This window comes from Streptopelia decaocto, assembly GCF_964273445.1.
Source record: "Streptopelia decaocto genome assembly, chromosome: Z".
NCBI lineage: Eukaryota > Metazoa > Chordata > Aves > Columbiformes > Columbidae > Streptopelia > Streptopelia decaocto.
Window position 1 is genome coordinate 79961550 of NC_138657.1, and position 20933 is coordinate 79982482.

At 44.7% G+C, this 20933-nt stretch overlaps 1 protein-coding gene across 6 annotated transcripts in view; it reads left to right on the top strand.

Moving 5' to 3' along the window:
* CTIF (cap binding complex dependent translation initiation factor) overlaps positions 1–20933 on the top strand; it is a 148383-nt gene that overhangs the window by 37562 nt on the left and 89888 nt on the right. For 4 of the 6 annotated variants that reach the window (XM_082074232.1, XM_082074233.1, XM_082074237.1 and 1 more), the window contains 4 exons: positions 5733–5855; positions 10410–10483; positions 11746–11850; positions 15500–15575. In XM_082074232.1, the coding sequence (XP_081930358.1) occupies positions 5733–5855; positions 10410–10483; positions 11746–11850; positions 15500–15575 (378 nt within the window). The remainder of the gene's footprint in view (positions 1–5732; positions 5856–10409; positions 10484–11745; positions 11851–15499; positions 15576–20933) is intronic. The other 2 variants (XM_082074234.1, XM_082074235.1) reach the window with 1 other exon arrangement.

Here is a 20933-nt window from a genome sequence, read left to right on the forward strand (position 1 = left end):
TCTCCATCTCAGCAGCCTGCTTGTGCCGTAGCCCAGGGCCAGCCTGTACACTGAATTTGGTTGAGGTTGGCCACCACAATGAAGACGTGTTGGGACAAGTGGGTGCCGACAGATGCTGCAGTCGCCTTTGTCTCATTTCCGAAAGAAAAAAAGAAAGTGAAAAACAGAGGCTTACTTTGAGGCCTTGCCAATGAATACAGGTTGGTGTAGTCGTGCCTGATGGAGGATGAAATTAAATCTTTTCAAGTGGGGTGACCTGCCCGCGATCAAAGAACAGATCAGAGAAAAACAGTCACTTAATGGTTTTCTGCCTGTGACAGCGGGGTGTCACCCCCTCCTGTTCAGTTATGGTCAGAGAGGACTGAGAAAGAAATCAAGTCCTTTAGGTAATACATAGGTTTAACTTTCCCTGGACTTCTGTTTGGGATACATCTCATGAAGAACCACCACACCTTGTGAAGCAGACGCCAGCTTTGATGTCTGAAGATCTGGGAGTGAGATGCTTCACTGCTTTGCTGCCTGATTTAGGAGAACTGTTGCTGCTCACAGAGGATGGAGTAAGGTGTCTTCTAGGTCTGGTGTCACTACTGACTCACCTGGGAGAACATCTCATCACCTGCAGTTTCCATTTGTGTAGAGTGGAGAAGGAGATGCCCATCTCCCACACTCAAGTTTTGTGAAACTTGCAGTAGCCAAATTACCTTTGAGGTCTCCGTCCTTTTTTCTTCCAGATTTAGTTGAATAGGTAAACACATGCTGAAGCTCTTGGCAGAAGAGGGATGATGTGAACCATTCCAGGGCAGTGGTGGAGTCACCATCCGTGGAGGTATTTAAAAGATGTATAGATGAGGCTCTGAGGCACATGGTTTAGTGCTAGATTTAGGTTATGGTCGGACTCTATGACCTTAATGGTCTCCTCCAACCAAAATGATTCTGATTTCCTCCAAGACTTGGTCAGGGATCACTGCTGGGTTTCTATGGCACATCTGAAGTTCTCAGTGCCATTCTGGGTGCTCTTGGTGCCCCTTCTCATCCCTATCCATGTGCATAAATGAGATATCTAACACATCCTTGGCTGACATGTCTCTTCTGAGGTTGTCTGAAGGGAACACAACCACAAAGGCTGGACCTTTTCGTGTGGAGTCCAGAAGATCTTGTAGGCTTAATCTTCTGCACTTCCAAACCCATCAAGTCTTTTGGTGCTGTATTGTCACACAGGTATGGGTCAGACCTTACTTCTCCTGGTGGGACAAGAGCTCCAATCATAGAATCATAGAATAGTTTGGGCTAGAAAGGACCTTCGAAGCTCATCTAGTCCAACCCCCTGGATGAGCAGGGACATCTTCACCCAGCTCAGGTTGCTCAGAGCCCTGTTTGGTGTCTCTTCTGCTGTTCCTTTGCCAAAGCAGTGAGGAGATACCATCCCACATTGGAGAGGTTTGGGGAAGGTGGACATGGACCCGGGGAGGGAAGGAACAAAGCCAAAGTTGTTGGGTTTTTTTCTGCATGATGTTTTTATAAGGGTAAGTTTTCTGTTTTTCATATAGCATTGAGAAGAAAAGCTGGAATTATGCCCCTAGGAAAATGTTTAGAATATTTTTATTTTTTTTGTACTTTGAAATCATTAAAGTAATTGGTTTTATAGAAATCGTTCCATAGAAAATATGGAGTGGTTGTTCTAGAATAGACTGAGCACAGCAGGAAGATTTTGCATCAAATACTTGGAGTCCAGTGTCAACATCCTGCATAACTAGAAGATTTAGCTGCAGCATGAAGTGGGCGTGTGAAAACCACCTCTGCTGCAGAAAAACCTCAAAAAGGACTTTTTACATGGTAGCTGTCTTCTCTTCTGACCAGGATTAAGACCCAAATGTTGGGAGTCATTTGACGGACACTCCAGGGAACTTCTTGTAGATGCTGTGGTGGGACAGTTGTTAATGTTGGGGGATATCTCAGAGGCTTTTGTGTCCTGAGAAATCCTCTAGATTTCTGTTGACTTTCCTTTTCCTCTGCCTATGAACACTGTACATCGAATATTGAGGTTTTTTTTTTTGTACAATCGAATGTGAATCCCATCAAGAATCCACTGATGTTTTTGTACCACTTAAAACTTACGTTATCGCCATCGTTGGTCTACACCTCTACCAACTTCATCCATACTTATCATCACTGAGAGCAATCACGTAGCAACCACGTAGGTGGTCACTGTGTTTCCATTTATTACCTGTGTGTCAGGGAAAGCCATTTTCTTTTTCCACAAATCATCTTTTTCAAACTCACACTGAAGCAGCAGAATGTATTTGCTCCTGAGCTGGTGAAGGGAGCGGGATTAATTGGTTCACGCCGCAAAGAGGTGGTAGCTGCGAAGGTGAAAATTGCAGTGTAAGTGAAACGGATTATTATTGCTAATTAAAATGCAAATGTGTGATATGACAGCGAGTTTCCTAGTGTTAATGTGCACAAGCCTCGCTCTTCCCGAGAGGGTGAAGAGCTTGGCTGGGACAATTGGCGTGGATGAGAGGAGCTGCTAGGAATCCATCTTTGGAGGGGGTGACATTTCCATCCCAGCCACGAAGGTCCCATCTCCTGCTGGTGAGTGTAGACCATGAATGGTTGGTGCATGAACCCAAATAAGAGCTGGCAATAAGAGTTCAAGAGGTTTTTTTGGTGTATTGGGAGAGACTAAGAGAGTCTTGGTCTTTTGAGGACACAACAGACTGTAGTGGGGCCAGATGGTGGGGTTTTTATGATGATGCTGGTGGAGGGTTTTTGTTGCTGGGTTGTAGTTTTTTAAGGAATGACCATTACCTGTGTACTCTCGCCCACTCCTCCAGCATCACCCATGAGGTTGGTGTGAGCTTCCCTGCCACAGGAGGTCTGCAGAGAGGGGTCATTTTAGCACAAAAAGGGCTTTATTAGATGACACAAAGGCACCACAACCACCTGGGAGAGTTTCTGGTGAAGGTATTTCTATTCCAGGGACTTGGTAGACGTATGAAGTTGTTAATCTTCAGGAATTAGTCAGAAGTTTAGGTAAGGTGTTGAGCCTGGCTGTGCTAGTGAGTCTGAACATGCGTGTATTTAGGTTGTACTTAGTTGGGCTGTTTCAGCTTCAACAGAAGTTTCAACAGTTTTTAGTTCAGCAATTTTTATTTTAAAATAATTTAATTTTAAATATTAATATCAATAGGGTGTGATAAAGATAGGGAACGTGAACAGGGAATGACAGAAACCGATTTAATGAAAGTGGTAGCCCTGATTTTTACCTAACCGTGCCCATGCCGTACCCATTGGCTTGTCTTGTTGAGTTTGGACGTTGATGCATGGTGGTACCGATCTCCTCGTTTCTCACAATGGTTTTATTGTGGACAGACACGTTTCTGGAATTTGCATGGCCTCAGCTTGTCTGCAGGCGACCGCGACCAAAAGTGGAATCAACTGCATATAACCGAATGGTGATATTTATTTTTAATTTCTTTTTTTTAAAGCAAAGAGTGCAGACACTGACTTGGTCCCACAGTAGAGTTGGCACAAAAATTTTCCATGCGTAGAAGAACAAGATGTTCAGTGTGTAGAACAGAGCAAACTGGTGGTTATTATAATCTTTTAAACAACTGGGTGGTGAAGGTTGGATTCTCCCAACCACCTTTTCAGTTGACGGGCGCCTTTTCCCACGTCAAAGATTATTTGCGCTTCTCGGGACGCCTGCAAGACTCGCTCTTCCCCAAGGCTTCCTGAAGCAACCACCTCCAACAAACTGCGTCAATCAAGGTTTCTTTTCTTCCACACCAATTTAAGAGCTCCCTTAACCTTGTGCCAGTTGGTATTTCTCATCAGAAGATTCAGGTCGCAGTGTGGCAAGGAGGGAAGAAGGTTCTTTCTGCTGTTGTTGTAGGGGAATAATCTCAACCTCTCAAATTTAATCGATACACAACTTGAAAACCAGTTGACCTCCTCTTTTGAAGTCAGTACTCATTTTAGGCTGTAGGAACCACATAATACTTGACTTTACTTGAGACTTGCTAGGTTTGAGGATGGAGAACGTAAAGCTGGAGCAATGCAGGAACCGGTACTGATGCATTTTGCTTCCAGTCCCTCCTGTTGGGTGAATACTTCCATGTTTTACATATAAAATCATAAAATCATAGAACAGTTTGGGTTGAAGGGACCTTCAAAGCTCCCCCAGTGCCCCCGCTGCCATGACAGGGACGTCTTCACCAGCTCAGGTTGCTCAGAGCCCCGTCCAGCCTGGCCTGGGATGTCTCCAGGGATGGTTCATCCACCACCTCTCTGCCCAACCTGGGACAGGCTCTCACCACCCTCAGGGACAACAATTCCTTCCTCATGTCCAGCCTGAATCTCCCTCCTTTAGTTTAAAACCATCACCCCTTGTCCTGTGACAACAGGCCCTGCTCAAAAGTCTGTCCCCATCTTTCTCACAGGCCCCTTTTAAGTAGGGAAAGGCCACAATAAGTTCTCCCCAAGCCTTCTCTAGTCTATGCGTGGGGAAAAATAAAACTTACCTTCTCTATCTTCATGAGGATTAATATGCATATTCAGCAGTGCCACATCCTTTGAAACTGCTTGTATATCCTTAATTCCCCTCCCAAGCCCAAACCAACTTTTCAGTCAGTTTTTCCCTCTATGTAGTCCACCGTTTGGGTGCAGCTCCTCACATACCTGAAAACAATTGGAGTTGGCCAGAAGACACACTACACAAGTAACTATTTTTGTGTATTATGGAGCTGTTCCCAATTTTCTCTTTTATTCTCCTAACACTTGTTCTGCTGTCAAGCAACCTGCAGGTTTCTTGTTCAGCCGGCAGCCCTCAGGGCAAGATGAGTCATGTGAAAACCAGAATAACTCACCAAACCAGCCCTGTCTACCCAAACATCCCACAAAGTGCTTGGGAGAAAGGTGAATATTGTCAGGGTAATTGCTCCAAAAGCTTTGCTCAGAGGCTTGGGAAAGACCTTTGAAGTGACCTAAGATGATTAAAAAAACATGAAATCACAGAGCGCAGAATATTCAGCTCTTTCAAGTACTTTGAAAATCTGGGAAATACCAAGGGGAGCAAGTGTTTCAGGACTGGCATGAGGGGTGACGCTTCAAGAGGGTTTCTCATGTCTCAGACGTCCTTGTGGGACTACCCAGGTCTCTGTGGACACTGCCATGGGCTAAGACAAGGGCAGAACCACCTTGAACTTCAAGAGCGAAGTAGAACAAGGCGTGAACTCCTCTTTGCACACAATGGCCAAGTCCAGGTCACTAATCTTGAGGCACGGACCAGGGCCCAGCTCCACCGGTGCCACATGGGTTGGATGAGGCAGGGACACGGCTGCACAGCAGACATGAAGCCACCCAAGGTGATGCTACCCAGTGGTCCAGCACAGGCCTTAACACATGTGGGAAGATTCAGGCAAGACATGAGGAAGGAATTTTTGACACACTAGATGAGCTTTGAAGGTTCCTACCAACCCAAACCATTCTATGACTCCAGCACTAGAGCTGAATCTTATCTTCACTGAAGCCTCCCCCAGTGTCATCCCTTTGCATTGTGTAAACAGAACATGGCAGAGGACTCCAAGAAAGCCCTGTGGATGGACATGGTTTTGTAGGAACTTGCACATGTGGTTTGGGAGCTGGAGCTCTCCTGGCTCACCACGTCGGTGGTTTTTGTGGGTGTGGGATGGCGTTACCCTTGACTAAAGCCACCTGTTTGTTGTTTCTAGGAAGAGTGGGATCACAGCAGCAGCGGGAGCGCAGGATCCCGGCCGGGCTCAGGCTCCAGACGTGGGTCTGGATCCAGGTCCGGCAGCCGCGGGAGAAGCAGCCAGTTCAGGCAATCGATCAAGGTATATCTGGTAGCGACGTGCTGAAGTCGTGTCCTTTGCTTGCTGTTTATCGGAGGTGTCCTCCAAACAACGTGTTCTCTGTGTGTGTCAACACGTAGGGTGTGAGTGCATGTCAATTATGAAGGACACCTCAAAGACCTACTTAATTCCCACGTAATTAGTAACGTGGCTGTAGTTGTTCTTCAGCCTCAACAAGTCTCTTGAGATGTGCTGAGCGCCTTAATATTGGGAAAGAAGTCCCTAGTCAGCTGGTTTAGTGCAAAGGAAATTAGCTTTTTTTCTTCTTTTGAAGTCTTAGTATTTTAATTTTAGGAAATTAAGAGCTGTCTGTAATTGTTTTTTGGCAAGTCTTTATTACAAGTCGATAAATGAGTGGACACCACATAGGTGGTGTTAAATGTTGACCTTGAGTCCAAGTGCTTTCCGTGGGAGCCATCAGCAGGGCTAGATGGGGAATTACCTTCCCTGCCGCAGAAGACTATTGGAATTTGGGTTTGGTTTGGTTTTAGATCCATTCCTTAAACTCAGACCAGGGACCTCTTCTGCACACATGAGCGTTGGTTGGGTCACAAGTGGTGGATGCACTCTGAGAGATTTGGATCCAGTGGTCAAATTCCTGGTTGGTTCATCCATCTCATCCATCCTGGAGACTGAAGAAATAATTTGTCCTCCTGAGCAATGTCCTGGTGGCAGAGGACCCACAGAACGGTGTCATTGCTGAAAAGTGATGTTTTTTTCTGGTAGGAATGAGACTAAGCATATCTTTCTTTCTTTGAGCAGGGATAATACTGTTTTTCTCAAAACAGCTTTATTTTTCTTACAAAAACTTGCAGTTTTCAACAAGAAAACCTTTAATTGGAGCCTTTTCAGACAGTTTGGTATCTATCTGTTGTGTTTTCTACCAAAATGCAGCTGGGAGGTATAGGCAGCTGAAAAGGAGGAAAGTTGGCAGAATCTTCTCAAATGTAGAAGCAAAAAACGCTTAACAAGTAACACATGGCACAGGATTATCCATTAATTTATACCAGAGACTCAGCCAGCCACCTGGTGTTGTTCTGCATTAATGCAAAGCGCCGAGACGAGCTAACGCTCCTGCGATCGCGCGACGAAGAGCGTGATTTTATATTCGTAGCGGTTTGCCGGAGGGTGGTAACGAAGAGCGGCAAGAGGAGCCGGTGGGATGCTGAGCTGGGTTTTGCAAAGCTGTAAACGCTGCCTTGGTGGGGAATTTGCTGAAGCTGCAAACGCGGGTGAACGGTCGGGGTCCCCGCAGCTGGTGGCCTCGTCTGTCCCTCTGTTTGCGGGGGCAGCTCCAGGGGTTGGGTGACATTGTATGGAGATGACGTGGTTGGAGGACAGAGGTTACGGACGTGAATTTAAACCATATTTGCATGTAGGTTCTGCTTTACCAAATCTCTGGTCTCTCCTACACCCAGACTGTATGTTTTATTGTACTATTTGTAATCAAGCCCAGAATAAATTCAATGTATTTCCCATCTTGCCTCAATGTAACCTTTTCCTAAGGGTGGTGTCTTAAAATACTTTATATTTTCAGTATCTCCACAGTGACATAAAAAGTTGAGAGTATCCATTCCATGCTGAAACAATTGCTATATGTATGGAAAAGTATAAAAAAGTTACACTTTCAGAAATGGAGAAGCGTTGGTATTTATTACATTAGTTTCAACTTGAACGTACCTTCTGCAAGGCATTTAAAACAATTCGTAATGTTACTGAAATTCACATATACCAGGAAATTTATATTTCATAATGTTATCATAGCAAACTGATGCATGACACAGTGCTGTGTTTTAGTATTTTCAGTAAATTTCTTTAATGTAAGTAAATGATTCTTCCTAAGACATCTATAAAATAACCATTAATACTTAAACAAAAGTGAAACGACCAGCTTAATATTTTAAACTCCTTGCTATAACAGCATAAACCATAAAACTGAACAAAAACTAAAACTAAATCTCTCATGAGTATTGCTGTTATTCTTGTCAGTGTGTCTCTTAATCATCTTTCCTAGTGGCTTAATTAATTTTCAGCAGTACTAACCCCTCCGTGGTGAAAATAATTATCTAAAGCTGTGGGTTGGTTCATCAGGAGCTTCACGTTAAAACTGGTGGTGGTTATAATTGTGGTCCTCGGGGAACAGAAACAAATCACTTCTTTTCTTAAATACATGATTTTTTCTATTATTATTTTTTTTTTTTATCCCTGAACTTGAAAATTGGCTTTTTTAAAGTCTTAGTGTTAAGTTTTGGTACCATGCTCTGAGCATTTTAGCGTACACCCTGCGGCACATGTTCACTTGAGCAGCAAGTGTCCTCCTGCCTCAAGAGTTGAGACCAAAAGTGATTATAAAAACAGGTCATCAAAGACCAAAAAAAAGTCTCAAAATGATCGTAGTGACTCGCAGCTTAATGACAAGGTGTGTTATTGTCTGGTCCTGGTGCTGTCTTGATGGAGAAGTCCTGTACCAAGCTGAATTTAGGCAACAATTTTAGGATGCAACCTGATGCATTAAGAACCTACATTAACTTAGATTTTTGCTATTTAATATCTTTATTGCTGATTTGGCTCATCTTCATTGCAGCTGGTTACGTGTTCCTGGTCTTTCTTCCTGAACCAAAATACTTTATTCTTGGGAAATCCTATTTTAGCCGGCTCGTTGACAGATACTTAAAATATCCCATATCCATAGGAAACAGAAAAAGAGAGGGATTTGTCTGCAAGAAGAGGTATCGCTTTGTTGGATTATAGCTATGAAGACCTGCAGATGTTTATTTTCATTATAATACACGAGGGTCCTTCTAAAGAGTTAGAATTAGTTAGAATTCTCTCCTTGCTGGGAGAAAATTTTCCTTCCATTTGCCTCAAAGAAAGATCTCATCTTCCGTGATTGATCATGAGAATTTCAGATATTTCTGGCAGTTTTTTTCTGTGCAGAGACATGTTGACCTCAAAGATTAAAGTCGTAATCTGTAGACCCCCTGAAGGAGACAAAAAAGGATCAGTGTGGTTGTGTTTGGAATATCTGGTGTCTAAGTTTGTTGTTGTGTTGGGAATGGCTGCAAAGTGTGGCTGTCTGTGCAGCGAGGATGTATAATACGTCCTGCTCATTGGGAAAATATTGCTCATTTTATGGGCAGATTGATGTTTGGGACTTCAGTAAGAAATGGTCAAATTTCTATGAGTTTTTAGTGTCTTGGTTACTATTAATAATAGTTGAAAATAGCAGAAATTATAGGGTGGGAAATATACAGAAGCCACCTTCTTCACCACGTGTTTTGCGAGAGTGGGACCTTTTGGGTAGAAATACTTCAATAATCTGAATATATGTAAGGTTATGAATAATCTGAATATGTGTAAGAAATATTGGGGAAAATCGGTAATACAGGATTCCCGATTTGTAATGCATTTATCTGTAATGCATTTACGTGTCCATCCCATGAGAGTCAAGTCTCCATGGGAGAATTCAAGGTACTTCACAGTTGTCTGAAAGCTTCTCTGAATTCCTACCTGATTATACCATGATGCTTTTGCTTCTCAGGGGAAGGAACCATCACCTTCTTGTTGGTGGGACGTGTATTGGAATAATCGTGTGAGCTCGTTTGCTGGTGTACATGGGCGAGGTGGCATGGTGTGGGGTTCTGATGTCTTCCACCTTTTGTTAGAGCAAGGAGAAGTCATGCCACCATGACTCCTTGAAGAAGCAGAATGGCTTTCTCCATCCTTTTTGGTGACGGCAGGCTTTGGGAGCTGCTGGGGAAGAGTATCTCCATCCCTGGAGATATTCAAAAGCCATTTAGATGTGGTCTTGGGCACCCGGTTGGACCAGCTGAGCTCCAGAGGTCCCTTCCTACCTCAGGTGTTGTGTGACTCTGAAGTTGGGTGTCTTTATAGTGGGGATGTCAGCTTGCCCACTAGACCTTGGTGGGTCTTGGAGACATTCAAAAGCCATTTAGATGTGCTTTTGGGCACCTGGTTGGACCAGCTGAGCTCCAGAGGTCCCTTCCCACCTCAGCTGGTCTGTGATTCATAAGTTGGGTGTCTTCTAGGCAGGGATTTCAGCTTGCCCACTGGACCTTGGTGGGTCTTGGAGACATTCAGAAGCCGTTTAGATGTGATCCTGGGTACCTGATTGGAACTGATGAGCTCCAGAGGTCCCTTCCCAACTCAGCGGGTCTGTGACTCTGAAGTTGGGTGTCTTCATGATGGGGATGTCAACTTGCCTGCTGGACCTTGGTGGATCTTGGAGGTTGTGGACCATGGGGTAGGAGGACGGGGATGGAAACAGAGCTGAGCCTACATGTTGTCCGCTCCGTGTTGTCCACGGCTTTGTGTTCCCAAGGCTGAAAGTGGGTCACCCTTTGCCTTCACAAGGTGTTTTTGCAGAGGGTGAAGGGACTTTGCGTTGCAGTGAGTGTGGATTAATCAGGAGGAGCAGAGCTGGACATCTCCATGGCCGGCGGTGGGAGAGGCTGTGCCATGGTCTGGATTGTGCCTCGTACCTTCCATGAGTAACCGCCTTTCCCTCCCTCCTAGAACGGCAACAAGGAGACCTCCCTCGACATGCTGGGCACGGACATCTGGGCTGCCAACACCTTCGACTCCTTCAGGTAAGCCGGGTTTAAAATGCAGTCAGTCTACCTTGAGCATCCTACATGCTTAGGATGGGTTTTCAATCCAGACATCTGAAACCAGTACCAATATTGATACCTAAAATCAGCAATTAGTAATAAGTCTATACTAATAAGGGTCCTAGATTTTAGGCGTTTACTAAGTTAATAAGGTTCACAGCTGTGAGGTGTTAGGCACTTGCTAGGAGTTAAGTCACAAGGATGGTATTTGTTAAGATAAGCAGGAGAAGGTTAGAAGGCAATGCCCTTGCTCTCAGAAGACAAGGTAGTGACACCAGTGTGAGCAGGATAGAAGCCGAATAACAAAGGGATGTGATGCAGATGCAAACAATTTATTGGAAATGTAATGAATATGTATGATCTATGTGGATATAGCCAGTGTCTGGGAATAGTTCGGGGCCCCGACTAGGCGAGAACGATTCCCGTGGGAGCCGATGTGTCAATAAAGGATGCTTGCTTCTAAAATTGTAAATTGATTTGATGTTAGAAGGTTGTTTTTTTTCTTAATAAGCTGATTTACGGTATCAGTACAATTACTTGTAGCTGCCCAGGCAAGACTTGAGGCAAGGCTGGTTGGACAGAGTTTTGGGCAACCTGGTCTAGTGGAAAGTGTCCTTGACCATGGCAGGGATGTTGGATCTTAAAGATCCCTTCCAACCCAAACCATTCTGTGATTCTACCATTAATTGGCCATGCAATCATGTGTTGGCTTTGCAGCTGCTGGGAAGAGCTCTCAGCTGCTGCTCTGACGTGGAGAAAGTGGTGAAATACACTTTCTGTCCAGTTTTACACATCTCTCTGTGCCTGGAAGGATCTACAGGGCTTGAGTTCCCACGTCGGACTTGCTGCAGGCCATTGGAGCAGGCAGGTTGTTCAGGACCAGAGAGAACATCTCCATGGCATGGACCAGACCTCTACCTGTTGCAATATCTGCTTGATACAGACAGCACATAGAGCTTGCTAAGTGTGTGCTGCATGAGACGTAAAAACTTGAGGTTTAGTGCAAGCAGCAGGAACTCAGCATCTCCAAAAAAACCCTGGAAGAAATGAAAAGGAACACCATGCAGCAGCATGAGGGTCAGAGGTCCGCATCCGTGCGCTCTGCAGCAGGCAGTGGTGCTTCCAGAAGCACCAGCTTTCCTTGTCTGCAGGCTCCGTGTGCCCTCTGCTCTTCAGCTTGTTGCCATTTAACCACTAGTGGACTTTCTTTCTTTGTTTTTTTCCCTGTTTTTCTCTCCTAGTGGCGTGACATGGGACTCGCAGCCTGAAAAACTTGATTTCACCCAATTTCACAGGAAGCTGCGGAACACCTCCAAACACCCATTGCCTCACATAGACAGAGAAGGGTGAGTGTCGTGCGTGCAATACCATGCTCTCCAGCAGCATTTCTAACTTCTCCCTTGCTCTAGGAACACCGGCTTGGTCTCACGGCTCATGGAGGACATGGAGAAGAGGCTCTAGACCATTCTGGGTTTTGAGGATGCCACAATCAGTCTGTCTTGCTCTTCTGTCATCTGATTTTGGGATGGAGCAGAGCTGCTCACCATATTTTGCATTGCTTGATAGGGTTCAGTCTATAAAACGCATTGGCTCTAAGTCTCCTGGATCCAAGTCTCTTAGATCCATGTCTCCTGGATCCACATCTCCTAGATACAAATCTCCTAGATCCAAGTCTCTTAGATCTAAATCTCCTAGATCTAAGTCTCTTAGATCCATGTCTCCTGGATCCACATCTCCTAGATCCAAGTCTCCTGGATTCACATTTCCTAGATCCAAGTCTCTTAGATCCAAGTTTCCTGGATACAAGTCTCCCAGATCCACATCTCCTACATCCAGGTCTCTTAGATCCAAGTCCTCTAGATTTAAATATCTCTGAATATTGGAGGAGAGATCCTGGTGTTGTGCTGTTCCCAGTTACAGTTCCCACAAAGTTCTCTCCAGCAAGACTTCAGGGAAGGAGGAAACATCAATGTGTTCCATGTAGATCCAAGTGTTCAATCCCCATCTGCTACCCAAAAAATCGTGAAAATATTTAACAGCTTCTTTTGGTGGTGACAGCTGGAGATTCCTCTTTGGTTGTTGCTTGGTCAAGCCAGGTAAATGCATATTGGGAGCAAGAGCTTCACCAGTGTTGTTTAGATGGACTTCACCATTTCTCTGCAGGTTGAGAATCAACCATAATACATTTTTGTCTTCTCTTTATTATTAAACCCTGGTGGTTAATGCACTGGTAGCGCCTGTTCAGGGCTGCAGGAAAGTATTACCTGTCCTGTTATCCCAAGTTAGGACGAGGCTTCAGTTCAGTCCTGGTGTAATTCACTCCAAATCTCTGCTAAAAAAAACAGAGTAAGAACTTCATAATCATATTTTACCCCATCAAATTTTCGTCATTTTTGCCTCATTGTTAATCATTTGCTGCCTGTGGAGGATAGAAAAATAAATCAGAACAGCCCTAAAAGATGAGGTTGAGAATATTGCAGGTAACTTCTTGTGCCGTGTTGTACGTAGGGATGGAAATCTTCTGCCATAGAAGTTCTTTTCTGTTGGTAAGTTGTTTTTTATCAAAGCTTCAGCATCTGGTGGAGGCTCCTGGACCACACAGGGACAGGCAGAGCCACTCAACTGGATTAGGCTTTTTTTTCTGCACTATAAGTATTTACTGCAGGTACATAAACAGCAATTTTCAGGCTATTTGGAGCAATGTAACGCTAAATTTCCAAGTCTCTTAAGTGCCTTAATCATGTTTACTCGCATTTCTACTGATGGTTTTGAAAAATGAGATGAAAGGCTCTCTGTAAAACAAGATAAAATGTGCTCCATGGTTGATGGCACTTGCCAGGTGATCCTACCAGCGACACCTGCTGTGTATAGGGAGGATACAGCAGGGTCTGCTTTATGTATAGATTGAATATTAGGAAAAATTTCTTCTTGGAAAGGGCTGTGGGGCATTGGAACAGGCTGCCCAGGGCAGTGGTGGAGTCACCATCCCTGGAGGGGTTGAAAATACACACAGGTGAGGTTCTCAGGGACATTATAGTGACAGTGAGTGTTGGATTTTATGATCTTGAGGGTCTTTTCCAACCAAAATGATTCTATAATTCTGTGTTCTTCCTCTGGTTCTTGGGTACTGTGAATGCCCAGGGTGCAAACAGGTAGAAAAAGCAGGACGGAGAGGAAATACTTAATCACTCCTAGATATTATATCTGTAAAAATCCAATAATAATTAGTGTATGTGCAGAAAAGTTAAATAGATGTCACGAGAACAAGCGACACATCTTCCCAGATGCAGGTCGTATAAGTAACTTACACTAGAATAGAGGGACCACAACCAAAATTTTTATTTTTTAATTTTTCAAGTTATCTCTGGTGTTTTTTAACATGCTGGCTATGCAAGGAAAGATTTAATAGGGAAAAAAAAAAGGGAAAGATGCTGTTCAGAACGCGTTTCTACCCTTCGAACAGCAGAGACCATTTTGTTCCTGATTGCTTGCCCAAGGCTGGCCGGTAATTTCATCCAATTGATTCACCTCAAGTGTCTTTTGCTGGGCTGAAGCATTTTCCTGCAGAAAAAACAGCAGATTTTATTTGCAGATGCTGAGTTTGGTGCTATGAAGTGGTTGAGGAAAACAAGACAACTTCACCTCGTTTCTGACTTGAATTTATCTGCCTCTCATTTCCAGCATTAGCACTTGCTGTGATTTACCTCTTCCAGTTCAAACCAGCTTTTGTAGCAGATGTTTTTCTCTTCGTTCCAGGTATCTCCCAAGCCCCATTTATCACTTTAGTTTTTCCCCAGACTCTAAGATTAAATTTCTCAACCACCTCTTTTGAGTTTAGGCTCAGCCGTGCCTCCTTATCCCCACCATATATATCTATTTTTTTCCTTTATATATATATATATATATATATACACATATATATATATACACATATACAGACATTTTTGCCTTTGCAGATCAAAGGCACTGTTTCATCTGTGAGGGCTAGTCCACTGTTGAACACCTCTGATTTCCAATAAATCAATTGGAGTACTAATGAAATTAAGTGTTTCCATTCAGCTTGGTGGTTTTTCAAGCCTGGTACCTCAGCACGTTCCATTTTTCTGCCTTTTTTATTACTCCAGTTCCTGTAATACCACCAGTATCTGTTGTTCTCTGACTTCAAGGCACTAATTACCTGGAAGTGCTGCTATCAAAGTTTCTGTATAATATGTGTTATTTAATACGTCACTGATTGACCAAAAAATACATTATCATTCTTGCATTATAAAAATAGTTTATAAATGTAGAAGGATATTTATTGACTGTTTTTTCTTCTGTATCATTACAAGCTCCTTGCATCCAACTAGTAATTATCTTCGGATTCTTTTTTTCCTTGTTACAAGAAAATCCTTCATCTACCAACTACATGTTTGGTATGTCAGTGCTTGGCTTCTCACACCTTTTTTTCTTCACATTTGAGATGGTATGTTTGTATTTATATTGATTGCTGTTTGCTGTCTGCGATGTATGTTTGTGCTTTTTTGCCGACACCTTTCTCAGCAGGGGAACAGGAGCTCCCGTGGAGACCAACAAATGAGCAGCTCTTCAAAGGAAACAGTTTTTATTACATTTTCGTATCCTCATTTGTTTCGCTGTTATTTTCCAGGCGGGTTTTGCTTTCAGTTTTACTTCGTCTGAGAATCAAATCCCCCAACGCTTCTGCTCGGAATGGCCTTTGATTTTCTCACTGTTGCTGTTACCCAAAGCATTTGAACGCTGTGGTGGATGGTGCAGGTGGAGAGGACTGGGAAAAGCATTTAATTTTGTATTAATGGCTTTACACCCGCGTGGGAGTGTTTTAAAGACACAGCTCACTCGCTTCTGAGAGCTGCTTTGTTTTTATGAGGGTCCTTTGTGGGGTGAACTGATCTCCCCCATGCGCCATAATAGAAAATGAACTTTGCCTCCAGTGAGGTTTCACTCAATTTTCTTTTTGTTTTCTTCTTGCCACAGGCTTGGAAAAGGGAAATACGAGGATGGCGACAGCATCAACTTGAACGACATAGAGAAAGTCCTTCCAGTGTGGCAGGTAGGTGACGAGGACATCTCCTCGCGATACGGTGGAGACCAGAAGCTTTTCTGCCTTACTTTTCTTTAGGAAACCTTTCCCAGAAGTGGAAAAACCTTTCCCCGAGGTGGGAAACCCTCCCAAAAAGTGGTAAAACCCGAGCTGGATGCTCTGAGCTGTGGTCCTTTGGGCTTTGTGATGGATAATTCTGCGGTGATTTCAGCAAGCGTTGCCATTGATTTTAGTGCTGGGCAAGGGGTAGTTACTGCCGAGACTTCATTGGGAGGCAAAACGTTGAAGGCAGTATATATATACAGACAATATACATATATTTATACCCATACATGGACACAGGGCTCATATATTTCAGGAAAGGAGGTTCTGAAAAGCATCAAGGCTCCTGAAAGCTCCAAAATAAATTGCGGCCAGGAAGCCAGCAGTGATGATGTGCTGATCCAGATGTTTCCTCTTTGGGGTGTGCGTATGTTTATATGCAATGCTCATCGACTTGTGCTTTTTCTCTATCCTGTTTCTTCTCCAAATCTGTCTCTACAACCTGATTTTAGTAATTCTGCTTAAATGACATTTAAGCAGAGGGGGAATGACAGGGTGAGGCTTTGAGTTAGAAAGTTCTATTGAATAGGTCAGTTTGTCAGAATCGTATAATTTTTCACTTTCCAGAGCCCTAGTCCTTAAAGTAGCCGACGGACAAGTTTCTGAGGGTGCTCAGCGTGGTTTTGCTGGATTCTCCCCTTTGCCCGCAGAGGGAAAGGACCGAGACGTCTCACGTGCTGTGGCAGCGTCGCCCTTTTCTGCACTGAGCAAAGAGCTCGCTGGGCTTCTTGCTCATGCACCATGTGAAGGAAAAGCTTTGCTCATCCTGCAAACCATGCGATGATCCGCTTTACTGTTTCTTTTGGGTGAGGTAGCTGGCACTAAATACACAAACCAGCGGAAGGAGTGGAGAATAGCTGCTGATTTTGGCAGCATCCTTGGTATGTCTGGACTTTAGGTCACAGGGAGAAAACATCAGTCAGCTGATACAGACCCCAGTAATTCTGCAAAATAAGGTTATTTTCCCTGAGGAATAATTAGAAACAGCCTCAAGTTGTGCCAGGGGAGGTTGAGGTTGGATCTGGGGAACAGTTTCTTCCCCAAAGGGCTGTGGGGCATTGGAACAGGCTGCCCAGGGCAGTGCTGGAGTCACCATCCCTGGAGGGGTGGAACAGACACAGAGATGAGATTCTTGGGGACATGGGGTAGTGCCAGAGGTGGGTTATGGTTGGACTTGATGATCTTGAAGGTCTTTTCCAACCAAAATTATGCTATGATTCTGTAATTCTATGATTCTATGAAGTGAGGAGTCAAACTGTCTTTGGTGCGAGGAGCTGACGTTCTCCTCTAGGGTTTATCTTTTATAATTGACAGCTACAAAATACGCCAAGTCCTCTTGGTTTGGTCGTCTCCTCGTCCTCCTTGTTGTAACACCAGGTTGAGTCCATTGACTCCAGTGAATTAATTCCAAAATACACCTTAATATCTAGCTTAATTCTTAGTGTGGCAGCTCTAAGCTGGAAGACCTGGTGGGAATGCTGGATTTGGTGTTTCATTTGTGCTTTTACTATGTTATTTGGTGTGTAGGAAAGAGGAACTGAGTAGTTCTGGGTGAGGATTTATCTCGTTCAGCATTGATAAGTGAAATCCTTGCAGACAGCTGTTTTAATCCTGACATATCATTGTTAACTGGATTTAAACACAATCGTGCGACGCCGACAGTGATTTTCCTGGTCTTTATCACTCGGTTTAAATGTCTCTGCAGAGCACAGTGCGTGGGGGCATAAGGGAAAATATTCATCTGAGCGTACAGAAGGACAAATCACCTTCCATGGGGCTTTCCCACATTGGAGTTATGTTTGCGGCATATCCTGAGGAAGAGGATTTTTGGGTTCAGACCACCAGATTTGTGAGATTTAGTGAGTCTTACCTGCAGGCTGCTTTGGAAATATGGGTTCCTTTGACAGCGTGATGGACACAGGACATGAATTTAGCACTAATTTCTGTGTGTGTATCTCTACAGAGAGATACAGTGACCCCCCCCTAATGGGTTAAGCAGAATATTCTGGATATCTGGACATTAGTATATATACTTGAGTTTTGCTGCTGGAATCTATCAATAGGATTTTAACAAAATATTGCAAGGAAAGCCTATGACTATTTGGCAATGAAAAGGTTAAAAAAAAAAGAACAGAAACCAAAACCAACTTCCCCCAAATCCCTTTTTCTTTATAAATGAGGGAAAAATGCTCGTTAACAGCCTTTTATTTTGAAATTGGAGAATGTGTGCATCACTCTGGAGATCCGCGGCACGGCGTGTTCTGCCATCTCCTGGACACAGACAGAATCCGGCTCCGCTTCAGCGCTGGACACAGTTCCTTTGGGACAACTGGTATTTTGAAGGTTCCTCCTGCCCCATCTTTTCAAATCTTACCTGCGGTGCTGTTTTTACTGGTAATTAGGCTTTTTTTGTTGAAATCTTCGTGCCTTGGAGCTCATGAGGTCATTGCTTTGGCTCAGCTCATGAGCTGTAACCTCTTCATCTCTCCTCACTCATAGGAGCCTGTAGTTGGATTTGGACGCTAATTCACCTAAATGCTGCCAAAAAAAGTGGCTTTGGAAAAAAAATAATCTTTTGAAGATAAGTATTCCCCGTTCATAAGATCCGATTTATTGCTCGCCGGGGAGGATCAGTTGTCTGCCACGTTAGAGAGACGCAGCTCGGGTGCAGAGCCCATCTTCATCATCCTCACCTCAGCTGGGTTGTTGGAGACCACGTAACCATCTTGGTGTCGTGAAGACGTCACGGGGAGGGCTGAGTCAGTGCGTTTTGCTTTTGCTCCCTTTGGCAAACGCTTGGAAAGATTTTCAGGCTTGGATGTGTCACAGCCATATACCCCATATGGTCTTCAGACTACGAGCCCCTGGCAAACTCCTTAATAGAGAAGACAACCCAAAGGTTGATGTCCTACAGGATATCCCCCGTCCTCCCTGTGAAGCTGCTATAGCTCACAAAGGGCACAGGAGACTGCGTTTCACACCGTGAACGCTGCTCAACACCAGAGAGTTTTGGGACACATCCCAAGAGGTTTCTCAGCTAACGTTTTGCAGTTTTTTGCTTTCAGTTTGCTGGATTCATGCCTTCAGGGGGAGTCCATCCTCCTCTGAATGGTGTGGCTGTGACTTCGCTGGCCAACTGCTCCTTGTCTTGTGCTTTGGGAGACAGAAATCACATGGCACTTTTAAAAGGCGTACTGGGGTTTACTGGTGCTGTGGGATAAAGTTGGAACACTGTATCGATATCATTTGGTTTGGTGTCTTATAATTCGCTGCTCATCTCCTTCTGTTTCCGTGCTCATTTTTGACCCTTTTTGTCATATGCTCGGAGTTACAATAAAGCGCTTGTTTCTCTTCTGGCTACAGTTGTCATCCAGCTTCCTCGTTGGATGAGAAACAAGGGAGCAGCTCCTTAGGAGAAAGGCAGACTCTGTAAATCGTTTGTGTTCCTCTTAGCACCGTTGTCCTTCCGACTTTGTCCAAACAGGTTTGAAGCCCAGGATTCCTGACTGTGTTGGCATCCCACCTGAATTTAGGCACCTAACAGGTGTCCTCACCCTCTGTCTTTGCGACCTCTGCTCATTGACAAGTGCGTGCAAGTCAGACGTTAAAAATCAGTGCTGAGATTGAGTAAAGGTGGGATCTGTATGTGGGCTGATTGCTTGGGGTTCCTCCTGTAGGAAAGCTGTGACCACGTTGGGGTGTTATTTGTTGTGTCTTGAGGTCTAGAGAAGATTGAGTAATTCCCATCTGAATCATTATTTCCCCTGGAAATAAAGGCCAAACCTCAAATCCTGGGGTCAGTTTTGGGCCCTTCACTCCAAGAAAGGCCTTGAGGTGCTGGAGCGAGTTGAGAGAAGGGAACGGAGCTGGGGAAGGGGCTGGAGCACAAGTGTGATGGGAGCGGCTGAGGGACCTGGGGGGTTCAGCTGGAGAACAGGAGCTGAGGGGACACAGGGACACAAAGAAACGGCCTCAAGTTGCACCAGGGGAGGTCGAGGTTGGATCTGGGGAACAATTTCTTCCCCAAAGGGCTGTGGGGCATTAGAACAGGCTGCCCAGGGCAGTGCTGGAGTCACCATCCCTGGAGGGGTTGGAAATACACACAGATGAGGTTCTTAGGCTCATGGGGCAGTGCCGGGGGTGGGTTAATGGTTGGACTCAATGATCTTGAGGGGCTTTTCCAACCAAAATGACTGTATGATTCTATGAGAACACCCATGTCTTCTCCCTGTTGGCTCTGCAAGGAGCCCAGAGGGATCAGCTCACACGTGGATTATTCAGACATGGGAGGTGCCTAAAGAGAGATGAAACCAACCCAGGTGTCCAGGAGGAGAAAGGTGGATTGTGGGTGAGCATCCCCTCTGCTGTCACTCTGCATGCAAGGAGAAGTCAGTGTCCAGCGCTGATGTGAGGCCTGGATCCTACTGACCCTTCCAGAGTAGTGGTGGCAGCGGGACAGGTCTCTTTGGAGCTCAGGGACAGCTCTTTGGTGGGGTGGTGTTATTCACCATCACCATACAGACTCCTAATTGTCTCCACATCCACTCTTGCCTTCGCTTCACTACAAAGTTGGATAGTTCTTGTTTTAGCCACCTCAGATCCCTCCTCTCTCACAGTGGCATCACAACCCCGACATCCTTTACGTGTCCACCAAACACTTCTGAACAGGTTGGGATGACTCCCAGGAGTCCCAGACAATGGGGATTTCTTCTCCCCTCCCACAGATCCTGCTGGATTCCATCCAGAGCGTGTAAGCATTGCTTTCAGAGAAGGTTTCTCATCTAACAAGCCAGCTTCCCATATCCCAAGGGTCTTTCCAATCCTGTAACTGCTAAAACCACTGCGGAAAGTCCCTGTCGAAGAGCCAAGCTTTACTTGAGTATAGGTCACAAAGTATTGCGAGTCAGCTCTCCACCGCTGAGTAAAAAGCTTTTGTTTTGCTGCGACTTTCAGTAAAATATGGTCTTGCTGTGGCCTGTTTTGTGTTGCATTTAACCCAACTGACAATGACCTTGGGCTCAGAGGGCAAATTGCCATGGTGACCTGTGACCCCTTCAGAATCACTCTCATGTTAGAGTTAAGGCCACTGTTGACCAGTGCAGGTGGGACCATTGCCATCTCCAAAGCACTGGAGAGGAGAGGTCTGGACTAAGTCTGCCTTATCTTCCGTGCAGGTCGCCAGCTCACAGGTTTTTATAAAGTCCAAGCCTGGGCTCTGGCAGTAGAGCACAGTCGCTGTGAGCCCCAAACCAGGTTACAAACCCC